At 33.7% G+C, this 24,680-nt stretch overlaps 1 protein-coding gene across 2 annotated transcripts in view; it reads right to left on the bottom strand.

The window, feature by feature from the left end:
• Stet (stem cell tumor) overlaps positions 1–24,680 on the bottom strand; it is a 374,943-nt gene that overhangs the window by 111,262 nt on the left and 239,001 nt on the right. For both annotated transcript variants that reach the window (XM_083091373.1, XM_083091374.1), the window contains exon 6: positions 2,123–2,240. In XM_083091373.1, the coding sequence (XP_082947499.1) occupies positions 2,123–2,240 (118 nt within the window). The remainder of the gene's footprint in view (positions 1–2,122; positions 2,241–24,680) is intronic.

The following is a 24,680-nucleotide window of genomic DNA, read 5'->3' as shown; positions in this document are numbered from 1 at the left end:
CTCGGCATTAGCTACGGTCGAGTTAATTTTATTATTATAACGACGAATGTTGTTAGCGGCTAACATGTGCGAGTAAGAGCGCGTAATTCCTGTCGGAGAGATTAATAATGGTATTCTGAACTTGAGATCTGAATTTTCAGTCCGCGTTGCCACTGTCAACATTGTGTTGTTGTTTGTGCCTTAGTTATGCATAAACTGTGGTCGTTAAAAATTTATTAAATATGCTTATAACGCGTTCTCGATGCTTAAGGAAATGCGCAACTTTGCGCAATAATATTTGCATACTAACCGCTCAGCATAAAAGACTATTACATCGTTTTTCCATTTATTTCGCCGCGATAAATAATAAAATAGAAAAAATAAAAAAAAACAAACAGTGATGTGACGCATCATGAAATAATTATCGCATTTGCAACAATTTTCCGCGTATTTCTTGTACATCGATAATTTAAAAAATCAAAAATCGAGTGATGTATAAAATTATGCGTATGTTCTAAGTATTTGTAATACTTTGCAACAAAATCATGGAATGAGTTCCAAAGCCGATTTAAATAATCGATATAATTATTTTATTTTTCATATGAATGGTCGATATGTTCAAACATTTTTATAATATATAACCTTCATTAAATTTTATCGTACGCAAATCAATATGAGAGAAGAATAATATACATATAATAATATATATATGTTCATTCTAATATATAAAAAAATTAGATTCACGCACATGCGCTATAAGTTCTCAGCTGTCCTGTTTAAAACATTATCATATTATATTAAATCAATCTTTAATATTTATAATAGTGCCACCGAGCGCGATAAAGGTGTGACGTAATAACTAGACGCAATTTTAATTAGTATTAGTGCGCAAGAGATGTCTGTCCGTATCGCGGAGCATGCTTTTAACGAGGGCGCGACTTACGAATATCGAATTACTTTGTGGAAGATTAAAATCGTCGCCTAACGAGGTCGGCCGGCAGAATAAATCTATCTCAAAGATTTTCACGCCGCGCGTGCTACAAGGGAATGGAAAGGAAGAAAAAAGTGAAAAAATGATCATTAGAGAATGAACGGCGATAAAAAAAAATAGACAAGAAGGACTCAAAGCAGGCATTAGTCAAGGCGAGGATGTGCGCAAAGATCAAAGGAAGGTGAGCTAATATGCACACGCATAATATCTGGCGCGTTTATTATAAAAGAGGCGATTATTTCATTTATTCATCTTAACAAAAGTATAAAAAATAACGAAGCGCGAGAGGGGCAGCGACAAGACGCATGGCTTTTAACTCTTTGATTACAGGATATTAGATTGTTAGCTATCATTTTCTCTGAACAAATCTTTGTAATCTTTGATAACATAATACGATATTATAAATGTACACGTATCTACAGCATGGAAATAATAAAAACTTTTGAAATTAACATATATCCCAAGAGACTGAAAAAAAACATGTACGATAAAAAAAATGGATACTCAAAATGTAAAAGTAATATAAAATTTATATAATTGTAATTATAATTTATATTATTTATGACTTATATTAAATCTAATATAGTATAATTATAAAACATAATTTTATTGAAAGATTGTATAAATGATGACACGATAAATATTACAAATCTTTTGATTCTGAAATTCTTAAAAATTCTTAAAAAATCATCTACTTCTGGCAGAAATTATATAACAGAAATTCACAAATTGAAGAGAGATTAATATTAAAAGAATTATATTTAAAAAATTATAGATTCTTCTAGTATCAGATATTCTAATAATCTAGTATTAAAAGAGTTACAAATTGTGATATCAATTGTTCTATCTAACGTTACATCTTTAATAGATGTAAAATTCTAGCGTGTATCAAAAATTTTTCAAGAGATTGAAAGTAACTAGAGAAAGGGATAACATACGTGATAAATTAAAGAAAACAGTAATACGGGTTAATGGCACATAGTCATTGTTTGCATCGCTGAGTCGTCTGCGCGCATAAATAATCTCGTTAAAAATTTATTAATCACGGCCGAGAACGCGAGGATAAAGGAGCAAAAAACAGATACTATACACGTACATTATCCGACACGCACCGTGTGTTCGTTACGAAATAGGATAACTCTATCTACTTACCTCCACGAGGGTGATGAGAATGATGAAGAGAGGCGGCGGACAGCATGTGTAGTGATCGGCATAATATTTTCGGTCCCGCTCCTCCGTGAGGAATTCATCGCCGATCATGCGGACCATCCTGAAAACACAAACATATCGCAAAGATTGAAAAATGATATTTATAATTTGCATATTAAGAGATTGCCGTATAAAGTATGCGATAGTTTAATAAATAAACAAATAAATAATACATATATTTTATTTTATTTATATATATCTTTCTCAATAATGTAGAAAATTTTTGACGGAGTATATTTTTTTATTTGAATTATATTCATAATTTTTCGATGAATTTTGCATTTATTGAAGATGTAATAATCCACATCATAAAATTTAATTATTTTTGTTTGGATATATGTAGATTGAATTTATATAAGAGAAATATTTATTAAACATACAAAACATAATTTTCCGATAATGATCGGTACCAAGTAATATAATATAAGAATATTATATTAATAAATAAATAATGTTTATTGGATAACAAAAAGTCCGATAGGATCGAGTATGATTTTCGAAATGAATATCACAATAGTATTTTACGCTATTTTTGGTGGCGATACCAATAAGCGCGATCGGATATTTCCAATTAAACTTCGCATAGTACTACACTTCAAAATAGAAATACTCGACACGGAAAATAGTCCGCAACGCATGCAATCGAATCTTTTGAGCCAAATTTCACGAAATGACTTCGTTTACATGTGCGTTAGGCATTAAAAAATACAAAAAAAAATCTACAAATTGGACGCAAACGTAGTCATCATTCACAAAGTAATCTACGAATTTGCCTAAAGCGCGCGTTCGTCCTTTGCCTAAATCATTTTTGCACTTTCAAAAATAGTTTTTTAATCGAACGAGAGCTGCACTGTTTTTAATCACAACCGTATAAAATACGAGTGATTTGAAAAAGATCTAGCCATTCTATTGTCTGTTGTTAATAACGGGATGATTTACGAAAAATATTCGACGGATAAATTCAAGCCAACGATCAAAAAAATAATTATACATCTCTCTCTCTCTCTTCCCCCCCCCCCCCCTACAATGCTTTCATTAATTCGAATCTTCTATCGATTGAGAATAACTCGATACAATGGCATAGAACGAACAATAAAGTCACGTTACCAGTTTGAAAAGCATCTTTTCGTTGATAACGCTGGTTAGCTCGTAACGCTATTGTTGCTACGATTCTGCAACACATCTACCAACGGGCGAGTACTCGCAGTTAGACGTGCACGTAATCGGTAAACGCTCAGCCACAATAACGAGCTACATTCAAGTAATTAAAAAACAAAAAAATTGGCCCAACTTTTAAAACATTCGTTGGATGCGGCATTCACAGTGAGCTGAAATTGGTAACATAATTGAGTTTAATTAATGAGAATATAATTGGATGGAATTTTAAATTTACGAAGCTATTTCTAGAACAGACACACAAAAGTATAAATACAAAAACTTAATGAGTATAGAAACAGACAAATGCCACGAAGAAAGAAAACCATATAATTGTATTTCTTGAGATGAATATAAAAGACAAATTTGCGAACTAAAAATAATGTAAATAACAATGAGTATTATAATGTAAATAACGATGAATAGTATAAGAAAAAAATAAGTAACAATTTATCTCAGAAAAACACTGATTTTCTATAAAAATCAATTTTTTTTAGTCGTGTAAATGACATGAAAATAAAAGATTACTTGCACAAGTAAGATTTTATAATTTTTTAAAAATTTATTTAGAAAAAATTTTTTAAAAAAAGAGCTCAGTTTTTCTCATTTTTCTCTTCTTCCTTTCTTCTCTTTCTTTCTTTAAATTATAATGATAAAATTCGAAGTCGAATTTTATTTATGTGACTGAGCAAAAAAAAAAACAATTTTGTATAAAAGCTTATAAGACTTAGGCAATTAATTCGTGGATTCTTTAGACAATATTCTTGAATTATTATTTAGATAATATTCTGTATTAATCGCTGACTCAATTTTAATGCTACAATACGTTTCGTTAATCGTCGCCAGGGGTAGCAAAATAATGAGGAATTAATTTCGACGAATCTTTTTGCCGGTCGATTCCCAAAGAAAAGAGAAACATTTTCGCAAACAATTACGCGCAAACTCTGTACCATTCATAGTCTTCATTATCTCGAAGGATTCTTTTCTTCTCATTTACTTTCGTTACGAATGAACATGCCGGGCGAAAACATCGCCGGAAAATTCTTTCTAAGAACAGCTAACAACGATGAAAGACACTTTCTGCATACAAATGTTAACTATTCCCTAGCACGTTTCAATTCTTAATACTCAACACTCTTCATAGCACTATCAAGTCATTTTAAATTTAATCTTTAGTAATATATACTTTTCTTATATAAGAAGCTATATATTTGTCTTTGTGCAAAAAAAATCATGCAATTTATAACTGTGATGTAACAAATAAACAATATATATAAATATATGTATAATATAATATATAAATGCATACGAATAATAGATATCTTCTCTTCGCGTAATCCAGTTAAAGAAAAATGATGTGTTAGCATCATTATTTTTTTATTATTTTTATCTTTATCTCTTTCCTACAACTTTCGCTTACTATTGACTCGAGATATTTGCTTCAGTGACAAGTAAATTGCCCTTGGAAACGTCAAATAATAGACTGATTTATATTAATAAATGATACGCATGATCTTTCACGATCTCTTCGAATTTCTCTGTCGAATTTCTGTCCGCTTCATCAATAAAACAACTCTCGCATGCTTATTCCATTCTTTCACGCGTTCCTCAACTTTTCTATTGGCTCTTTCATTTTTAGTCTATTGGCCATCTTATTTATTTATCATCTCTCGAAGAGAGACCACCGCGATCCATTCGAGATAAAATGTCGATTCGATAAATAACGTCGACAGTGCCCTTTATAAAGAAACGTGAAATAGACCTTCGAAAAATAACTTTGCATACATTGAGTAAAAAATAAATTAAATGTAAACGCAATCTCACATTTTAACAAGATAACTCTCACTTGAAGCTGTATTTTGCTCATTTCAAGCTATAGAAAAAGATAGTGGTTTTGAAAAAGTAACTAAAATTAAATCCAGCTACCTTGTTATAATTTCATTTAAAAATGGCAATATAACGAGAGAGAAAACTTCAAACATAACTGTTATCATCGTTGCACAAGTAACATTAAAACAAAAAATGTAAGTTATAGCCTGCTTCATGAAAGTCGCTTATTTTAATCGCAATGACAACAATGACAATGACGGACGATGAAGCAATGAATGAGATGAGGTCATCGGTTAAGCGAATAAACGGCGTCGATAAATCGACTACGCCGATTAATCGCGGATCGTAAAAAAAATCCAATATTACGAGAGTAGGTAATAAAAAAAGGGAATCTAAATTCGGACGTGGAAGTCACGGTGGGAGGGTGAAAGATGGTATATAGGTACCTTTATATACCCGGCTCCTTTCCATGATGCTATCTCTCCCTCTCTCTCCCCCTCTTGCGTAAGAGCGTAGAATAATTACGAAGAAATATTAGCCCGTAACTCAGTTCACTATCCATAATATCTGCAACGTTTACGGCGCCGGAAAGATAAACCACCCCCGTCTCATTCTATCTGGTGGCGCGTGCGCGATCACGTGCCGCTTCGGTTCGCTTCCAGGTTTCGTTTCGATTCCTTGCTGGCGAAAGATGTGAGTGTGAATACCTGTTTCACGAGTACCAACAGCTACTTGCACTTACGTGACGAGCGACGTGCACGAACATCGCGATCGAATAGATCGGCAATTAGTCGAGGCACGAGTATTCGTGACATTTTACACGTTAAAGTAAACGGTTTGCAAAGTTAAATTTTGCCGTAAACGTATGAGTAACTAAATCGATGTTTCACAAGTTCCAATTTGTTTCCATCAACAGAAGGAAAATTATCATTAGTGTTTTTTTCAGCAAATTACATATAAAATTTAGATAATATAATTACATTTATTAAAATGATATTATACACATATTTATATTTGATATTAATATATTTGATATTATGTATTTTACTTACATATGATACTTTTTCGTATAAGTTTTTCGTATAAATTTTATAACAATAATGCAATATTGTAATATATTGCAATATGTACAATTTATTCTTATCAATTGATGTAATATGTGAAAATTAATTTAATTTACAATAAAAAATAGAATTACAATAAGAAATAGAAATTATATTCGTTCAAGAAGATATATAAATTCATAACGTAATTTGAACGAAAAACAGCTTCTTTCTGTTTTACATCGTCTTTATTTTACAAATTTGCCCTCGCTCATTTTATTGCGACACGTTGATAAATTTTTACTTTATTGGCGTATATTCATAAAATGCCACGAATATAAAATATCAGTTATCAGCATTATGAAAAAATAAACGTAAAATACGTTGGAGATATTTATGTCGCTATATTATTCAAGCTTTATTAAACATTCATTAAACAGTTCCAACTAATGAAAATCTGTGTTTGTAATGAGTATGTTATTTTCATGTCATGATGATGTAATCGCGACAATATCCGAGCCAATTAAAAAGCATCAGTGTAAAAACCTATTTTGCATGATGCGCGCATCATCAGGTATATAATGTGTACGAGGGGAGGATATATATATATATACATATACACACGCACACACACACATATATATATATATATATATATATATATATATATATATATATATATAAAATATTAGATATCTTCATATCTTCTCATCGATGCAGGCACATTAATCCCTTTAATTACCCTATCTCATGTTAATGGAAATCTGTTATCATACTGTAAACGTATAATTTATCGCTAAAAATTACGTTTGGGGAACGTACGATAAATCTTTCATAATATTTTTCAATGTGATAACATCTAACGATCATAAAATGTTAATCTTTAATTTATCTTGCTATTTTTTTAAACTAAAAGTTACTTTTTTAGACTTTTCACGCTAAAAAGTATAGAAGAAAGATTTTTGAACGAAAATTTGAAGTGTGTTTAAAAAATAAATAATAAGAGATATATTATAATCATATTACAATCATATTTACAGAAATATAATTTTATTTTAATATTAAAAAAATTAATAAAATTAAGATCGCAAATTTCTATACATTAGATTACACCCTTAAAAGTTAATGAAGGAACGTATACTATGCTGCAATAACACAACGAGTAACATCTTCCGTCAATATAAAAAAAAAATGAGAAAAAGAGAAGGAGACCGGAAACTTTCCTCCTGATGTAAAAATCTACTAACACGGCTAGCCGTTCGCGGTAAACGCATACTTAATTGCCGGTGCGCCGCGCGAGACACATTGTAGATCGCACGAGCGATTTCCAATTAGCGATGTGACTGATATACCAGGGTTCAAGGAAACGGGTCGAGAAAGGGGTCGTCCGCGCGTATGAAGCATCGACACGAAGTACAGGTGGTTAAGCGCACGCTCAACATCTGTAGCTTGTAGATTGAAAGTTGAAGAGAAAGAGAGAGGAGGGAAAGCAAGGCGGGGTAAGAGGAGAGGGAGAGCGAGAGAGAAAAATCGAAACGTTGAAGAGAAAGAGGGAAAACTGTTTCAAAGATACTGATTAATTACACTAGCGAGGTATATCGAGGCTCGTCTGTTGGCCAGTAGAATTGCAAACGAGCTGCGCCGAATTGATTGAATGCACCGGGGTGTGTCGAGGCGAGCCAAGCATTTCGGGGAAAAAGTCGGACGGCCGCGTGCAACGAGGACCTATTATGTGTTTATATCCGGGCCAGCATTCAAGTTCAGCGCCTTAATTACGAGGGATCGCGACAAAAACCGGGGGAACGATCCGCGGAATCGGGTGAATAATTCACTCGCGCGGACTCGATTCGAGACCACCTACTGCTCACAGTAATTAGTGCGCGCGGTTAAGAATAAGTCGATATTTCTCTCGAGCCCGTTAAAAATTGCCAGTTATGGAAATTGCAACAAGGAGAAACGGCGCGCAATCTTTATCAGGAAGTTCCGCCAAGTTATTCCCGCCCCAAGTTCCAGTATGAATTTTATACGCTCCTTGAATTTTCAGGGTCTAATAAATGTGATTAAGGCATCCTAAAGATCTAGCGACGAGCTACTACGCTCGATCCAATAATTACTATATAAGAACAAGTAGAAACAAAATTAATTATGAAATTATTATAAAGTTAGTAAAGCAGCATTGCAAAGAGGAGACATGGTGTACTTTAATTTGCCAAGCTCGAAATTATACAACCGAACGCTCTGTAAGCTTCATAACTACCACCTTTAGAATTCTGTAAGAGATGCTTTTCTTTTCTCTTCTTTTTATTTATAATGAGAGCGAGAATCTTTTTTTAGCTATTAAAGCTATAAAAGCAATTATAGTACAATACAAATTTACATGCGTTTAAAAATTATCATTGAACTAATTTTTCGCAGAGTACGCATTTATTAACGATTTAAACAATTCAGAATCAATCAAGTATTCTAGAAATCATAAAAGAAATGTCGAACTTTTTCAATATGTCACATTCTGCGTTATCATTGTAATAATTTAGACGAAATTTTTACCTTACTCCGATCATTTTTACAAAGCAAAACCAGATCAGCAATTAATATATCGACTGACACGCGAATTGCGCAAATCGAATCCAACAAAATGTTTCTAACACACCGTTCCTCATCTCATCGCTGACGCGATGTACCTTTAAAGAATGAAACATTGTTCCACCATCGTGTTATCCGCATACTGACATGATGAATATTCATAGATTGCAACGCGCGCGCATCCATTTGTCACTCCTTTTAAAGAGTTTTCCCGCCATGTCACTTTCGTAATGTAACATTTCTCGAATACGTTTACTCTACAATAAACGCTGCCAGAGAAAATTCCATTGCATCTTCTTAAACTGTCAACTCGATACAGAAAATTTCAGTAGATATACATCAGGCTATTTTAAAATTATTTTCGAATGCGTTGGAAAACTTCTCTCGAAAGAGTAAAATCACGTCTTTGCATTTATATTATTGCATTTTTTTATTTATTATATTATTATATTATTATATTACATTTATTATATGTTATTCATCTGTCTATAGAAAAGAGAATTACGGATTTATCTCAAAAGATAATATCCTTATTCAGATCACATGTGTCGTGGCGGTTGAGCGACTTTAGCGCAGTGGCACGTAGAAAAGTGACTTTTCCCATTTTTCAGCGTCAGCGCAGCATCTCTGGCAGCTTAGAAGACGAAAGGCGGAAAATGGTTACGACAACGATGGCGAGGATGTCCCAGGAGCTTCGCGAGCGTAGCTCGCCGCTCGCGTCCACACGCATGTGTACGTGCATATATATGTGTACATATGTATATACGTGTGTATATAATTTTATTGTTTCTGCAGCCCGACCACGGAAGCGTAGCGGTGCGCGAGCAATGATATTATCAAATTGGTTCCGCGAGTTTTCCGTGAAGCGTTTCGACAAAGTCGCCGGTCGAAGGCGGAGAAGTAAGAAATTGACCCACTCCAGAGCGGCTAAAGTAAGAGTCGGTAACAACTTTAACTATCTCGTCGAGCTATCGCCTCTAATTACCGGACAAGGGTGCGTCCTGCTGCTTTTCAAAGCGATCGCGAAACTTTCGCCCTCTTTGCACCGAGTGGATTGCGCGAATTTTCATTACGCATTTCTCTCGCCATAACTTTAATATATAATTAATATATTATAATTTGATGAAATATTTATATATTATTTTATATATTTGTAATTATAATTTTTTACAAAATATTAATTATAATTGACATAAATTACTTGAAAAATTTTTCAAAAAATTATAATGAATTTTCTTATTGTCATATTGAATTTCAATTCCATATTTTTAGATATATTATTTATAATTTATTAATTATAATTAGATATTCTTTTTAACTAAAGCATATCGAAATGCGTGCCATTTTGAGAAAGATTAATTTAAAGTATTTATACGAAACTATATGGAGACTTCGCGAATATGTCTGACAAAATGGTAAAACTTGACGGAAAGTTAGAGGTGCAGCCTGGCAAAAGGGCGATCCATCGCCGGTGCTGGACATCGCGTGCTTCTTGCTGCGTCGCTACCGTGTTAAAGCCGCTTTAATCTTACCGCGAGGGTAATATCACGCAAAGTCACGAAGTCGAATCAAATGAATTCTTTAGAAGTTCACTTCATAAGTTATTACAACTCGGAGAGTAAAGAATACGCGATGAGTCGGCGCAAATTTTTGAAAACTTCGCGTGCGCTCATCAAATTTTTTTCAAATCTCAGATTTCCCTGTCCTTGACGTATCAATTATAGTTCGGAAACACGTGACTGCGACAACAAAATCATGTTGATATCGTATCATGCGAAGAGTATGTAAGTTTCTAAATTCTATCGCAACTTTCAATTTTACAAAGTTGCTAAAAAAAACATGCAAAATTGCATTAGCTTCATACAATTGTGCGTTTAAAACACATCATAATGATGAATCATGAGAGTCATTACATCTAAATAACTTACAAAAATCTAGAGTAAAAAAATCATTTTTCTTTGACACAAGATTTTTGAATATTTTTTATCTCTATTAGAAGTAAAAAATTTTATCTCTATTAGAGGTAATGTCGCAAAAGGATTATTAAAATCATATGTGCTACATATAGAATATTTATGTATGCAAAAACAAATAAATTCTAGAGAACATGTAAATAATTCCAGCGCGATATCAAGCTGCTACGTCGCATATATTGCCGCGGCAAGATTAAAATGCTATTTATCGCATGTACGCAGCGATACAAACAAAATTACGAATGCGAATGCAAGGTAAAAATAAATAATTCTCTATATGATCTTTTCTCTTTTTGTCACAGTTCATGTTCTTTTCGGTGCAATACAATGTTATATAATATCGCGGGATACATTCCACGTTATTATCCGGTGTAAAATGAGAAGGTATTCCTTCGAACAACTTGATACCCGGAAAGATTGGATCAAGTGGCTTCGGCTAAGCTCGTTCTTTTGTAAAAATCGCTCAAGCGTATCCTTTCGGGACACGCGTACAACCCTCTCGTCCTCCGCTTATTCTATATATCGTCCCGGCGCGAGAGATTTCTCGAAGATAAAAATCTATGAAAGCTCTCTCTCTCTTTTTCTCTCTATAGAAAGAGCTTGCAGAAAATTACACAAATTTTCGGAAAATGACAAAAAAAATTTATTAAATTACGAGCTTCTTTTTCAGTAACACTTTTTTTTATAAGATGTATGTTAAAAATTTAAATTTCGTAAAACAAAATAAAATAAAATAAAATAAAAATTGTAAAGGCAACTCTTTCTTTTATATGAACAATTAAAAATTAAATTGAATGATTTTTATTTATTAAAAGATCTAACTCCGAAATACTAAGGATTGTTCATATAATAAATTGTCCGTTTTAATTACTGTTTTTTTCTGAAAATAGTCAAAAATCCCAATAATCATGCGTTTTTCGGGAAGAATTTTCTCCTTTGCCGATATAACGAGACGATGGATGATCAAAAGGGAGAAACGGAATCGAGTTCTCGATCGATCGTGCACGCTCTCGCGTGCAGATTGGGTATCGTACTGACAGAATGGAATAGAATATGGAAGGTGCCTATCGCGCGCACGCGGATATCCATCGCGTCGTGCACGTAAAGTGCATAAAAGCCGATTAGAGTAAAGCGGTACGAGCTCGTATCCGTCGCGTTACATATGTTCGTTTAATGCTTCGCGACGCGCGTCGAATCGAAAAAAAAGAGCCTACGTGATTGCGGAGAAAAATGTGGTTCACCGAGTAGACTTCATTCTCGATTCATATATTCAATTGATAGATTCGGAACGAGAATCTCCATTTTCGAATTCACGGGAAAGTCAAGAAAAAGCGACTCCATTCCTATGTAGTAGAAAAAAAATTTCGAATTTTACCGACAGAAAAGCAGAGATGAAATGATCGAAGAATTAATGAAACAGATGTATTGAATAGTAAAGTAAAATTAGTAGATTAGATAATTATATTATCAAATAGAAATATAATATATAATATATAATATTCTTCAATTTTTCGATCAATTTTCAATAAATCATAGCATTTCCCGTACATACACGAATTACGCCGCCACCGGGAGAATTTAATCCGTTATCGGATTTCCAGGTCTCTAGTCACCAGCGGTCACTATGATCATCCAGGTGGTCGGTACAGCAGTGGTGAACAGGCAAGACGATGCGGTAAGGATGGGAAAATGAGAGAGAGAGAGAGAGAACGAGGGAGGAATACATAGGATGAATACGTCGCTCTCTGATCACATGGATAGGAAATGGGAATACTATGCCACACGTGGCCGAGGAGGCATGAAATTGCGCTCAGGTCGCGGCATATTAGATTATTAGGAATCCACGCGCGAGTATCCGCTGACGTCCTCCCCGGCGAGTATTCCCCTTGGGGAGCATGGGGCAAATTTCGCGATAAATCAAACGCGGCGGAGCCACGATGGCTACGGGGTCCGTTGGGGCAACGGAGAATTCTCGCCCGAGCGACCATAAAATCGTTTGACGACACAATGGCATTCTAATCGGGAAACAGATTCGAGACATTTTTATATAATTTCGAATATTATTGAACGGTATATATTATATTTTCGAAAAAATAAAAGAAGATAGCTTTAATTTAAAATCCGATGATTGGAGCAAACATTTTTGTTTGAATGAAGAATAAGAGAATAATTAAGATCACTAAAAAAAAAAACGCAAAAAGGAGAATCATTAACTCTATATCTAGACATCTTGTTTTAGATATAACTATTTGGAATTACATGAAGTGTAATGATTTACGAAATTTGTACCTAGATGAAAATATATTTGCATTATCTACAATACCTTTTTCTTTATATATTTTTTCATTTTAAGTTGCAATATTTTTACAACTGCAAGATTGTTGCGAATTTGTAATTATCAGTCGAAAGTTCAATGTGTCGTACGTCCTGCGAGTATTTTTACACGTATATTGTCATCATATTAGCCCACTCAAATCCGCGCGAATTGCTGTCATGAAAAGCTCCAATTTTCGCCTATAAGCGAGCCACGTCGTAGTCGCTACCGAATTTATTAAACCGACAGATGATGGAAGCTCACAACGAGAAAAAGTTGCGAAGTCACCGAGGAACGTTACGAGGGAAAGAGCGGCGGTTTTCGACAAGGACAACGAGGACGAAGACAAGCTTCTCCCCAGAGGGCCGGGGACTCTCTCCACGGAGGAGGAAATTGACTTCTGGCAGGTAAAGACGCGTGCTCGGACTACGGACGCTGTCGTCGGTGCTCTTGACGTCGACGTCGACGTCGACGTCTCCGATGCTTGGTGCACGTTGTGCCATAAGCTCGTAAACGTACTTCGCTTCTCGGAGTTGCTCGTAAAAAAGCTCGCTACATACGGTGCCGCTCTTTCCTCCTTACTCTTGTTGCCCCATCACGTTTTCGCATCGAGTTTATCTCCTTCTCTTTTCCCTCTCGCAACTACGAGTACTCTCGATTAGATCCTGCTAATATCTGCTTGCCTAATCTCATCGAAAATCTATTCTTACTCAAAACAGATATTGTTCCCTTATACAACAAAGGAATTACGCAGAGAGGGAGAAGAAGAGGAAGAAGAAGAGAAGGAGTATTGTAACAATTTTAAAGTAACAAATCATTAAGTTATATACGTGACTGTTTAAATATATTAAAGAAATCGTAAAGAATAAAAATAACAACCTCGTTTTTCGAAAATATGATTAAAGAATCATATTAGTATTAATTTATATTATATTATACAACAATATGACACAATAAAATATTCTTTTAAAAATATAAATGTCCTTCAAAAATTAAATGCGTAGTCTTGCAGATTAAATATGAAGAATACATTTCTGGAAAATAAAAGAATCTTTTTTTATTCTGATGTGTCATATTACGTGAAACAATTTTTATCCGTTCTATCCGATCGAGAAAAATAAATAGCCGAAACAATTGTTCGCTTATTGATTCAATTGTATAATAATATCTATTGATATTGTATAATAATATCTATTGATATCAATTGTAAAGTAACATTTAGTTTTAATAGAATTAATTTATAAAAAAATATTTTTTCCATATTGTAACTCTACAATAATATCTACGATTAAAATCTTTCGACTTTGAGCACACTTTTTAACAAAAGTCTATTTACATAAAGTTAACCGCTCAACACTCGAAAAAATTACGTTTGGATATGTCATTTGATTGCACATTGTTTGCATATATTGGCTGTTTTTGAATTTTCATTTGCACATATCTAGAAAAAATTATTCAAAAAAAATTCAAAGGCCAGTTAGTCTACATACGAATAGAATTATCAAAGAGAAAGAGATTTTTTTAAATTTTCAATAAAACTCCGTGAGAATTCCGTATTTTTTTTTTATTTTAATCTATAAATAGAAAAAACTCCTGAGAATTCTAGGTGTATATTCTTCCAGCAGAGCGTAAAATTAGCCCTCCTAAAAATTTTTTGTTAATAATTTTGTCATTTAAAGTGTGCAAAGAAAAGTTCAACTTAATCATAAATTTATCGATTAAACTAATAAAAATGAATCTTTATCGATTAAGTCAATTAAAAATTAAATTTTAAAGAGTTGGAGGTAAAGTTAACTTTTCGAAACTTTTTAATGACTATTTAATGACTATTTTTCTAGAGATGTGCAAATAAAAAACTCGAAAATGCAAACATGTGCAAACAATATACAATCGAATGATGTATGCAAAATTTAATTTTCTAGTTGGAGGACTAACTTTACGTAGGTCAAGAACTTTACGCATGTCTAGCCTCGAAAGTTCAATAAGCACTTTGTTCGTCAATACTCAATCTGAATCTCGATTATCGCATCGTAATTCCATTAGAATTTAAATGGTAATATCTCTAAAATTCCGTGCGATTTAATTAACGGAAAACCGAGTAATCGAAAATAAATACGGCGACGCCAAGAGATAATCGACAAATGTTCGTGCAGAAAATCAGCGACAATCGGCTAAAAAGAATTGTGAAATGGTAAGAGAGATATAGCTTGTTATACACCGACTTTGTATGCCGACTGATGAGACAAAAAAAAGTGCATATCGAGAAAAATAACGGGCTTTTTTTATGAGTTTGAGTGTGCTCGAGTTTTCATCGACATATTTATACGAGCGAAAAAAACGCGACAAATTAAAAAATCGAACGAAGCGGACGGAAAATCTGCAAGCTCTAAATAATAGCAAACAAGTGATAAAAAATATAAAATGTTACATTATTCCACTATTTGTTTCACGTGAGCTTCATTGCAAATCAACGTCAATTATCGCGAATTACAAATGACGGCTACTGGATTTCGCAGCAGAAATAATATTGCGATGTCCACGTAGTGTATCGAGATTGTTATACGCGGATAATATCATCCTATCGATCGGCAGCAGCCGAATGAAAAAAAAGTTATCAGAGTTGAGCTTCGACCTCATTTCTTCTCCGTTGACGTTGTCATGTTCGTGTCTTATGTAAACGCGGCTTGCTTTATTCCGGAGAATATCCCTCCGTAGTCGATTGAATCTTCGATACGTGATCCGCAGGTAAAACGAAGCGAGCGAAAGGCATTCGCTCGCGCTATTCGGCAGACTTTTCCCTCTTTTTGCGTTTTGTATCGACAACGAATATTGACGACAAGAGCGTAATCTCGATACTATTCACAGGAAGCAGACGTAGATATCCAATTTTTACGTGGTTAAGAGCATCGGTTTTTCTGCCGGGCAATTTATGGCGAGATCGATCCCGGAAAGCAAATTGAAGGTAAATAAATAGATATCCGGCATTTGTTGCTGGTCGGTAAGCAAGTATTTATCGCGTCGAACAACGAGAGCCGGTGCCGAGCGTTAAACGAGAATTAATTAACGCTCGCGCCGATCCGATACTTCACTCGTAACGCTAAACTCGCAAAGCCTGGCGAGCTAAACAACTGCCTGGCAACTTTTCGAAACTATCTTGCCGCTACGAAGATCAAAGGACCAAGCACGCGTCCGAGAAATTCGAGGATCAGTAGTACGCCCGCGTATCGACGGAGACTGTTTCGATGCACTGCGTCCATAACAACTGGGGTTGCATTGCAACTGCATCTGGTAACTTATGACAAAAATGCAAAAAGACTCGAAAATTTAATTATCATTAACACGATGTTTTTATCAATATGCATTCTCAGCAATTGAATTTGACAGTGAGGTTGTCGAATTATCGAGACTTTTTTTCTATTAATGGATATAATAAAAAAATTAATTTTACTTAATTGAGAATTGTCAGTCATTAAATAAAATTGCACTATATTTTATTTTCGTGTTTGAATACTAAGAATAGTGTAATATTAATTTAATAGATAGATTAATTTAATAGAATTTATTATTTTTTTATCATGTCTTTTAATTAATTTTTTTCAATCGAATAAACATACAAATTTTCAGTATTTAATCTCTTAAGTTCTTTGATACATGAAATCAAAGGACTAACGCGTACTTCAGAACGAATAGCCGCTTCGAAAGATGCAAATACGATTTGAGTAGTCATACGTCGAGAGGGAAACTCGTTTGCTCTTATAGAAAATAAGCCGAAACAGAGAGGAGACGTAGAGAGATTGCTGAAATTCTCCGTATTTTTCGCTGCTTTAGATGGTCCGGCTTTGCTCAGTAAATAGCATAGGAAGAGCGGATCAAAGAGCGCCTATACACCATTGATCTCTTCTATTTCTTCGTTCTTTCACCAATCTTTCGTCCTTCCCGTTTGGTCCTCAGCATCCTCTTATCATTCTTATCCCCTGCATCCCAATCTCATCCTTCCCTCGCCATCTCGTCCAAATATGGCAATATTCAAATACTGTCTGGACATGGGGCGCAATCGAGCGTGCAGAGTCGCCTCTTATAAAGAGAACGAAATCTCAAAGGATACCTTTGAGCGATAGTTTCGTCCATTCAATCACCTTTCGCTACTACACACAAAAATTTACCATGTACCAAAGAGAGAGATAAAGAAAAAGAAAGAAAAGAAGGACGAAAAGATCATCGTCTGAAGATTGTAGATGAATCGTGTTGGAAAAATTCCGCGAGTCGCGCTCGATTATGCGCTCGTCTGAACGCGAGAAAGAATTTCCCACTAGGATATTTTCAATCTTACAAAGATTATATTTCCGATGTAGCTTTTTTGCGGAAATAAGGAAAGAAAAGTTAAACAAAAGTGATATTAAGTATATCAAATCGTTTCTCTCACATTATAATATCTAATGCATATTAGTCAAAAACTCCAAGTATCAAAATTGAATTCTGAAAGAATAATTTATTGCATTGACATTTTAACAAATGGCGTGCGAAGATCACTACCATCATTTTCCAAAGAATATCAGATAATTCAATACAATGTATATTTGTCAGACATCGGAAATATGTCTAAAAGGATCAACGTATCATTTTGTTATTACACGGTTCTTATAGCGCCGTCACTCTCTTTCGGATTACTTCTTAAGGAACGCTCCCGATATTACATTCCATCGCATTGCAAGGGACGGCGATCCGCCGCGGAAGACAGAATCCGATTGTGCGGTCGTCCTAGCGCTCGGGATCATCAGACTTGGATAACCGGCGCGACCGGGGCGCGGTTAGACCGGCACAAATCCAACCGATGATGTACGACTCTATGGTAAACCACGCGCGCATTAAGTGTACCTGCCGTCCCATCCCCTGCCCACTTTCCAAAACCTCGCACCTTCCAAAATCTCGCGCCGTCAACCACCGCGACACCGACATGCGCGACCTAATTATTCGCGCACATTTGCATGCATGTCACTAGTATTATTCGGTAATTTTCGTTTTTTGTAAAGTTTTTCCCCGCCTCATCGTTTAGTAATTTCAAATTCGAAATCTGTCCCTTTTCAGTCTATAATTAAAGAAAGAAATACCTGCACCAATAATTAAAATAGAATATTTTTTTAAAGATAGATTAACTAATTTTTATTCAATTAATAATAATATAAACTTTTAAACTTAAACAATATCAATTTTGTTATTAATTTATATTTTGTTAGGAATTTCAATTACTTAACAGTTTAGTGTAATAAGTGGGTAGACATTTTATAATTATATTTTGATCGATTTATTTTAATTTATGGTTGTAAGATATTTATTTGTCACATTTAGAAATTAGACGTAAATAACTTAATATAATTAATAAATTTAGAGACAATAACACATTATACAATTACATTTCTTTTATAATCAATATAAATAAAATATTTCGAGAACAACTTATAATCCTCAGAAAACTAAATTCTTAGATAATGTATGTCAAATATACATAATGTGATAATTTTATCATCAGTTTATGAGAATCTAGAAAATATATACGCGAAGTTAATAACCGACAATTTCTGTATTTAAGAATCGTCTCCTCTCGCATCTTCTCTCTCATTACTCTTCAGGATGAGAATCTTAATAATTTGCGGCGAGAGGTTCAACCCCGTAAAATTTAATAACATTTGATGTGCAGCGCTCGTAAATTTTACAACGTCATATAAAGTACACTTCATTAAGCCAAGCAAAAATATGTCGCCGAGTACAAAATTGCTGTCTCATTACGCGAAAAGGATATTCCTAATATTTAAACATTTCCAAAGATAAATTTATGACTCGCGATTATTTTATTCGAGACAAAATGATTCTTTGCAAAGATCTTCTGCACTCTTTTAACATATTTAACTCGAATTTTACTTCAATAATAATCTAACTTGGAAAAATATTTTATGCAGGAAAATTAAAATCAGTAATGTGTCTGTAATCCGCTTTTTTTATGAAAATTTAATTCATCAAAGAATTTATTATTAAAATATTATATTTTGTGATTCTGATATTTTTTTGTGATAATAATGAAAGAAAGAGAGAAATATTTAATAATATTTATTTATATGTGTTGTAAAAAATTAATTATCTTTTCGAAAATGTAGTTTATTAAAATAATATTTCATTCTAAAGATGCTTAACATTTTTAAAATGTCTACATGTATACATACAAATAAAATTTGAAATTGATCTCGCAAATTATTGAATAAATATTGGAGAAGACATAAATTGTAATAAGAACAATAATTTATTTCGAATCGCACAACTAATCGTTATAACAGTACGCTTTCAACATTTTTATCGGAAATCTCTTTATCCGCGTACGTTGTAATTCTACTTTGCGTAGATGGAAGATAATAGCATATTACTTTAATTTTTTACTCGATGAATCCGATACTTATATCGTAATCTAATATAATGTACATTGCAGTTGTCAAAGGGATGTAAAATAAAATCGCCTAATTATATATGTACATATATGTATGTATTTATATGTAATTAAAATTAACTAGATTTTATTTTAAATCATTTTGATAACTTTATGTACATTTTATTAGATTACAATACAAATATCGGATTCATATAATATATACATATATGTATACATGTATACACTGCTATTAAATATTTATAATTACTATAAAAAAAGATTAAGATCTTATAAGATTTGTTTTGCAAATAATAATAAATTCATGTGGAGATTGCACATTTCCTCTTTTACTGTATACAGACGCAAAATAATAATACTTAAAATAATTTTATGAAGCGATATCATATTTGGATAATTGGAACGCACGATGTGCGACACAACGATTAATCTAGCGTGTCAAAATTTCCAAAATTACCAACATAACACGTTGCGAGATACATGGCGCGAGCGGAGACCGAGAGAGCACTTCGTCGTCGAGGAACAATAGCTCGTTTGGGGGTCGCATAGCTATGCAATGTATGACGTATCCTCCAATACCCTTGGTACACAGTAGCGTGGAGCTGTATGGTTCCTACTCGGCCAGCTTGCCTACGGCAGATCCCGCAACTCTCGGTCGGCGGCCATCGTATCTCTTCCGCGGAATTCTGATGTGAAAGAGACGGAAGGAAGGGGAGAGGGGAATTGTGCGTGTAAGTGGCCGTCAGAGTGCGAGCGCGGAATTGCGTACAAGGTAGCTAATTAATCCGGCAAATCTGGATGCGTCCGTGCGCCAGCTCTAATTGCGTCATGCGCGTTTAACATGTACATGTTTAACCCTTTCGCCTGTGGTAATCTCGATAATGCACACGTGCTTCTTCTTCATTTGCGATGTATAGGGATATAATATTGAACGCATAGATTCATGGGAATGTAGTATATTACATGATTTTTTTTATATTACACACAATAATGGTAATAAAATTATATTATAATTCAGAAAATTATACAACGAAAATTACCTCTACCATATGAATTAACAATAAATGCTCAAAGCATAATCACAAACACCGCATAAATATCGCAATAATATACGTAATTAATACACACCCATACATACGGCAATTATAAATGATCACTCAGTTGTATTAATAGTAAAGTAACTGCCAGTTTTGCATCAATTAAATTTGACCATATAATGTAACACTACCTTGTACTGGGCGATATCGCTAGCCTAATAATAACGAAAACTGTATAAATATTGACCAGACATTGCTAAAAATGAGAATGCATGCACATAATTAGATATGTCTGTCTTCAGATTCTAATATACTTAAAAACTAAACATTAAATTATAATAATTTTTTATAAATACATAACACATATATATGTAGAAATAAATACATTGATGCATAATTTCTTTTAAAATTCATAATAGAGAGAAAGAAAAAAGATTAATGCAAAAAGTATTTTGGTTTCACATTTTTTCCAAAGCATTTTCTTTAGGAATGGCTTTTTCTTCATATTTCAGATTTTTAAAAATATGCTTTGGAATTTTCCTTCTCTCTTTTTTTAAAAGAAACTAATTCTGCTGCTCGATGCATAATGTAATTGAACGTGAAATAATAAAACAATGATAGGAATCATACATTTTTTATAAGAATTGTCTGGCGAGAAAACAAGATACTTGCGGTATTCGTTCAAACTACAGACTCTCTCACGGTATGCAAAAATTTGCATGAATTACGATAACGAGGAGCCGAAAAGGACTCGTTTGAGAGAACGTTAGGAGGGAATTTTAGAGAGCCGTAATCACCACTGGCTTTGCCGATGTTACCCGGAATCAAATCGTGAATTAAGCGCGCCAAGTTATAATCCGGTTTCATTATTACCCTACGAAATATTCTATTCGGCCAAATAGTTCACTCGTATGGGGATATATGTATGTCCAACGTACAGATATTAGATGTGATGTGAGATTCATCATCGCACGTTATAGCCGCCCTTTGATTAATATTACGTTATGTATAAACCCTCGAAGCAGAAACTGATTGCGGTAAACTGTGCAACGATTATGAATATATATAAAGATAGAAAGAGAGAGAGAGAGAGAGAGAGAGAACAAAATATACTGTTATTATTTTTGTTAAATTCTACCTTGTCATTTATTTTAATATTAAATACAATTGTTAAATACAATTACAACTGTAATTTTTAAAAATTATGATCTTCTATAACAATCTGACGTGATGACATTTCAGCAATACTGCAAAAACTAAATGTATATTGCTTTTAAAATGACCATTTATATTTTTTCTGCTTATTTATAATATATAATTATTGCCGTTTATATTTATCAATTCTTATCAATTTTTTTATTTTTGTATTTATTAGATATGTAAGAAATAATATATTATTTATGAACAATGATGTAAGACAAAGTAATGTAAAATAAATAGCAACAGTATGATGATCTAATGTTGGATTAGTTAGTAATGGTTAATGACTGAATTATAGACTGAATTATAGACTAAATTTATTTGATTAGAGACTATACACTGAATTTATTTACAAGATTAATAGAAGAGAATACTGTTCTTGTCTATGGTATTGTATTACTTCACTGACACATTGGAGAAACGATTTGAATAACTCAATCAGTGACAATCGACTCCTCGCTGCAGCAGTGCGCATCAGTAGTAAAAGCGTATACATAGTCAGCCAATCGATGACAAATCATTTCAGATAAGAAAAAGAACATAATAAATTAATATATATTGATACTATTGTCAAAAAAATCTCTTCTTCAAATAAAATTTTATTTTAAGCTATTATTTTTTTACAAATTGAATTAAAATTATTCTCGGCGTGTTCGCGAGTCTCATACAAGGATTTCGTACATAACGGAAATGAAATTAAAAATCAAAATGTACAGTATCATGTAATATAAAATTTACAAGTAATATAATAATTTGAAATGAATTCATTTTTAAATATTTCAGCAGAAATATTAATTCTATAAAAATTATATAAAAATTAGAAATACTGGGATACTTCGTCGCAGAGTTTTTTTATTAGAATTTCGCACCTGATAAATCATATGAGCGAAATGTTTTTATTCTTTAGTCAAAAGATCTGTTTCACCTTTATCATTCCACAAATTGCACAGAGAGAAGGCTACAAAAGGGCAATACGATGACGAACTCGAGAAGCGACACACGGAACGTGGATGGCGAACGTGTCAGATTTCGTCGTGCATCAGCGAAACCGGAGTGTCACCCGGTGCCGAAAGCGGAACAAAGGAGAGGGTCCAAGAGAAAGAGAGAAAGAGAGAGAGAGAGATGGGGGAAGAGGAAGAGAGAAAGGGATAGAGTGCCAATCGAGAGTACGTCCGAACACTCGATGTTCGTCCGGACCTTCGATAGTGACCTGACAGCATACGGCAGTGAATGTTTCTCAATGGAGAACGGACGTTCGAGAAGGGTGGCTGGCGCGGGAAATGAGGTTGAGGGAGGGAAAAGGCAAGGGGAGAGAAAGGGCAAAGGTTCGGGACTTCGAAAGCGGACCTACAGAGCCCGCTATGAGACTGGTTATACACTATGGGCATCCTGGTGCTCGTTAGCACCGGTAATTGTCACTTGTTAGATGCCACGTCCTTCGTCCCTCTTCTGCTATCCTCTCTCACTCTCATTCTCTCTCATTCTCACTCATTTACTCTACACGTTCACTCACTCACTCGCTCGCTCACTTCCCCCTGCTCTCTCTCTCTCTCTTTCTCCAACTTATGCGATCTATCCTTTTTTCTTTTCCAAACGGATTCTCTTCCGAAGCGATTCTCGAAAAGCTCCAACACGAGCAAGAGCTTTTTCGAAAGCACTTCAACTGTCGAAAGCTCAAGACTAGTTCAAGACCAACGAATTCTTTTATTTAGTTCCGCACTGTCATTGCTACATTTTCTCTTCTTCTTTCTCCCAACACACATTCCCTATACATCCCGCTTGTTGCAACAATTGCGGAAAAAATTGCGCGATCAAGAAAGGTGAACACTATTCGCAGCGATTTGTTAGTTCAAGGATATCGATTAACGGCGATATCTTCGACGAAGTATTCGATTTGTCAGAGGAATTTGACGCAATTTTAACGCATTTGTGTGAGAGATATACGGAAGATGTGCGGATGGAAATGCAGGATATCGGTAGAATATTACCATGATATAACTTACTCGACAAGATCGACAATAATGCTTGGAACTCGCGCCATATTTGCGAGGTGATAGGATATGCAGTGGTTTAATCTCGATAGATTATTGAGATGAATTAATATAACATAGGGATAATACATAGAATATAATATAATACATAATATAATACATAGAATAAAAATTTCTTATGTAATGTGTGTAATCTCTCTCTCTCATTATAATTTGAAAATTGAGGATATTATGTATTAATGAATAAAATTGATTCGATTAAGCAGACAGTTACACATAATTGTTTGAAAGTATTAAAAGTAAAATTAAAAATCGGCAAATCACCATATAATTTTGAAATGATATTTTTTGATCGTATTACTAGTATAAAGTAATATTTAAGATAAATCGTTCATTTAAATTTACAGAAAAGAAAGTTTTATTCCCGAGAAAATCGCATGATTCCATAATTTTTCATCGCAGAGTCTTTCGGGATGAATTTCCGACGGAATGTGGAACGCGATTTCCTAAAGCTCTCGCCGCTCTGCAATGTAACAATCTATATGACAAGCGAAAACGGCATTTTTCAAAAGAGTTATCATCCACTCAACAAAGTAGCATTGCGTAATCTCTGCGAAGTAGAATTAGGCGTTCCGAACTTTTTATTATTTTTTACATTGTGCTATGTCAGTGACATAATTTTTCATATCAAACAGAGAAAGAAAGAAAGAAAGAGAGAGATCAACAAGAGAAAAAAAATATAATAATCTATTATGTTTTTAAATAGGATGGCTTTATACACATTATAAAGTAAATAACAACATATATAAAACTTTTAGAGATAATTACAACAATATATTTATAGTCACATATAATATAAAAAAAGAGAAGAATAAAAAAAGAAAAAAAGAAAAAATTAGCAGACCGATAAAAAATATACTCGAATATATATTAGCCGTTTTA

The sequence above is a fragment of the Camponotus vicinus genome, unplaced genomic scaffold, assembly GCF_025532165.1.
Source record: "Camponotus vicinus isolate PSW18456_S1 unplaced genomic scaffold, iyCamVici1.0 SCAF_2, whole genome shotgun sequence".
Taxonomy (NCBI): domain Eukaryota; kingdom Metazoa; phylum Arthropoda; class Insecta; order Hymenoptera; family Formicidae; genus Camponotus; species Camponotus vicinus.
This window is presented reverse-complemented; position numbering and strand designations above follow the sequence as displayed.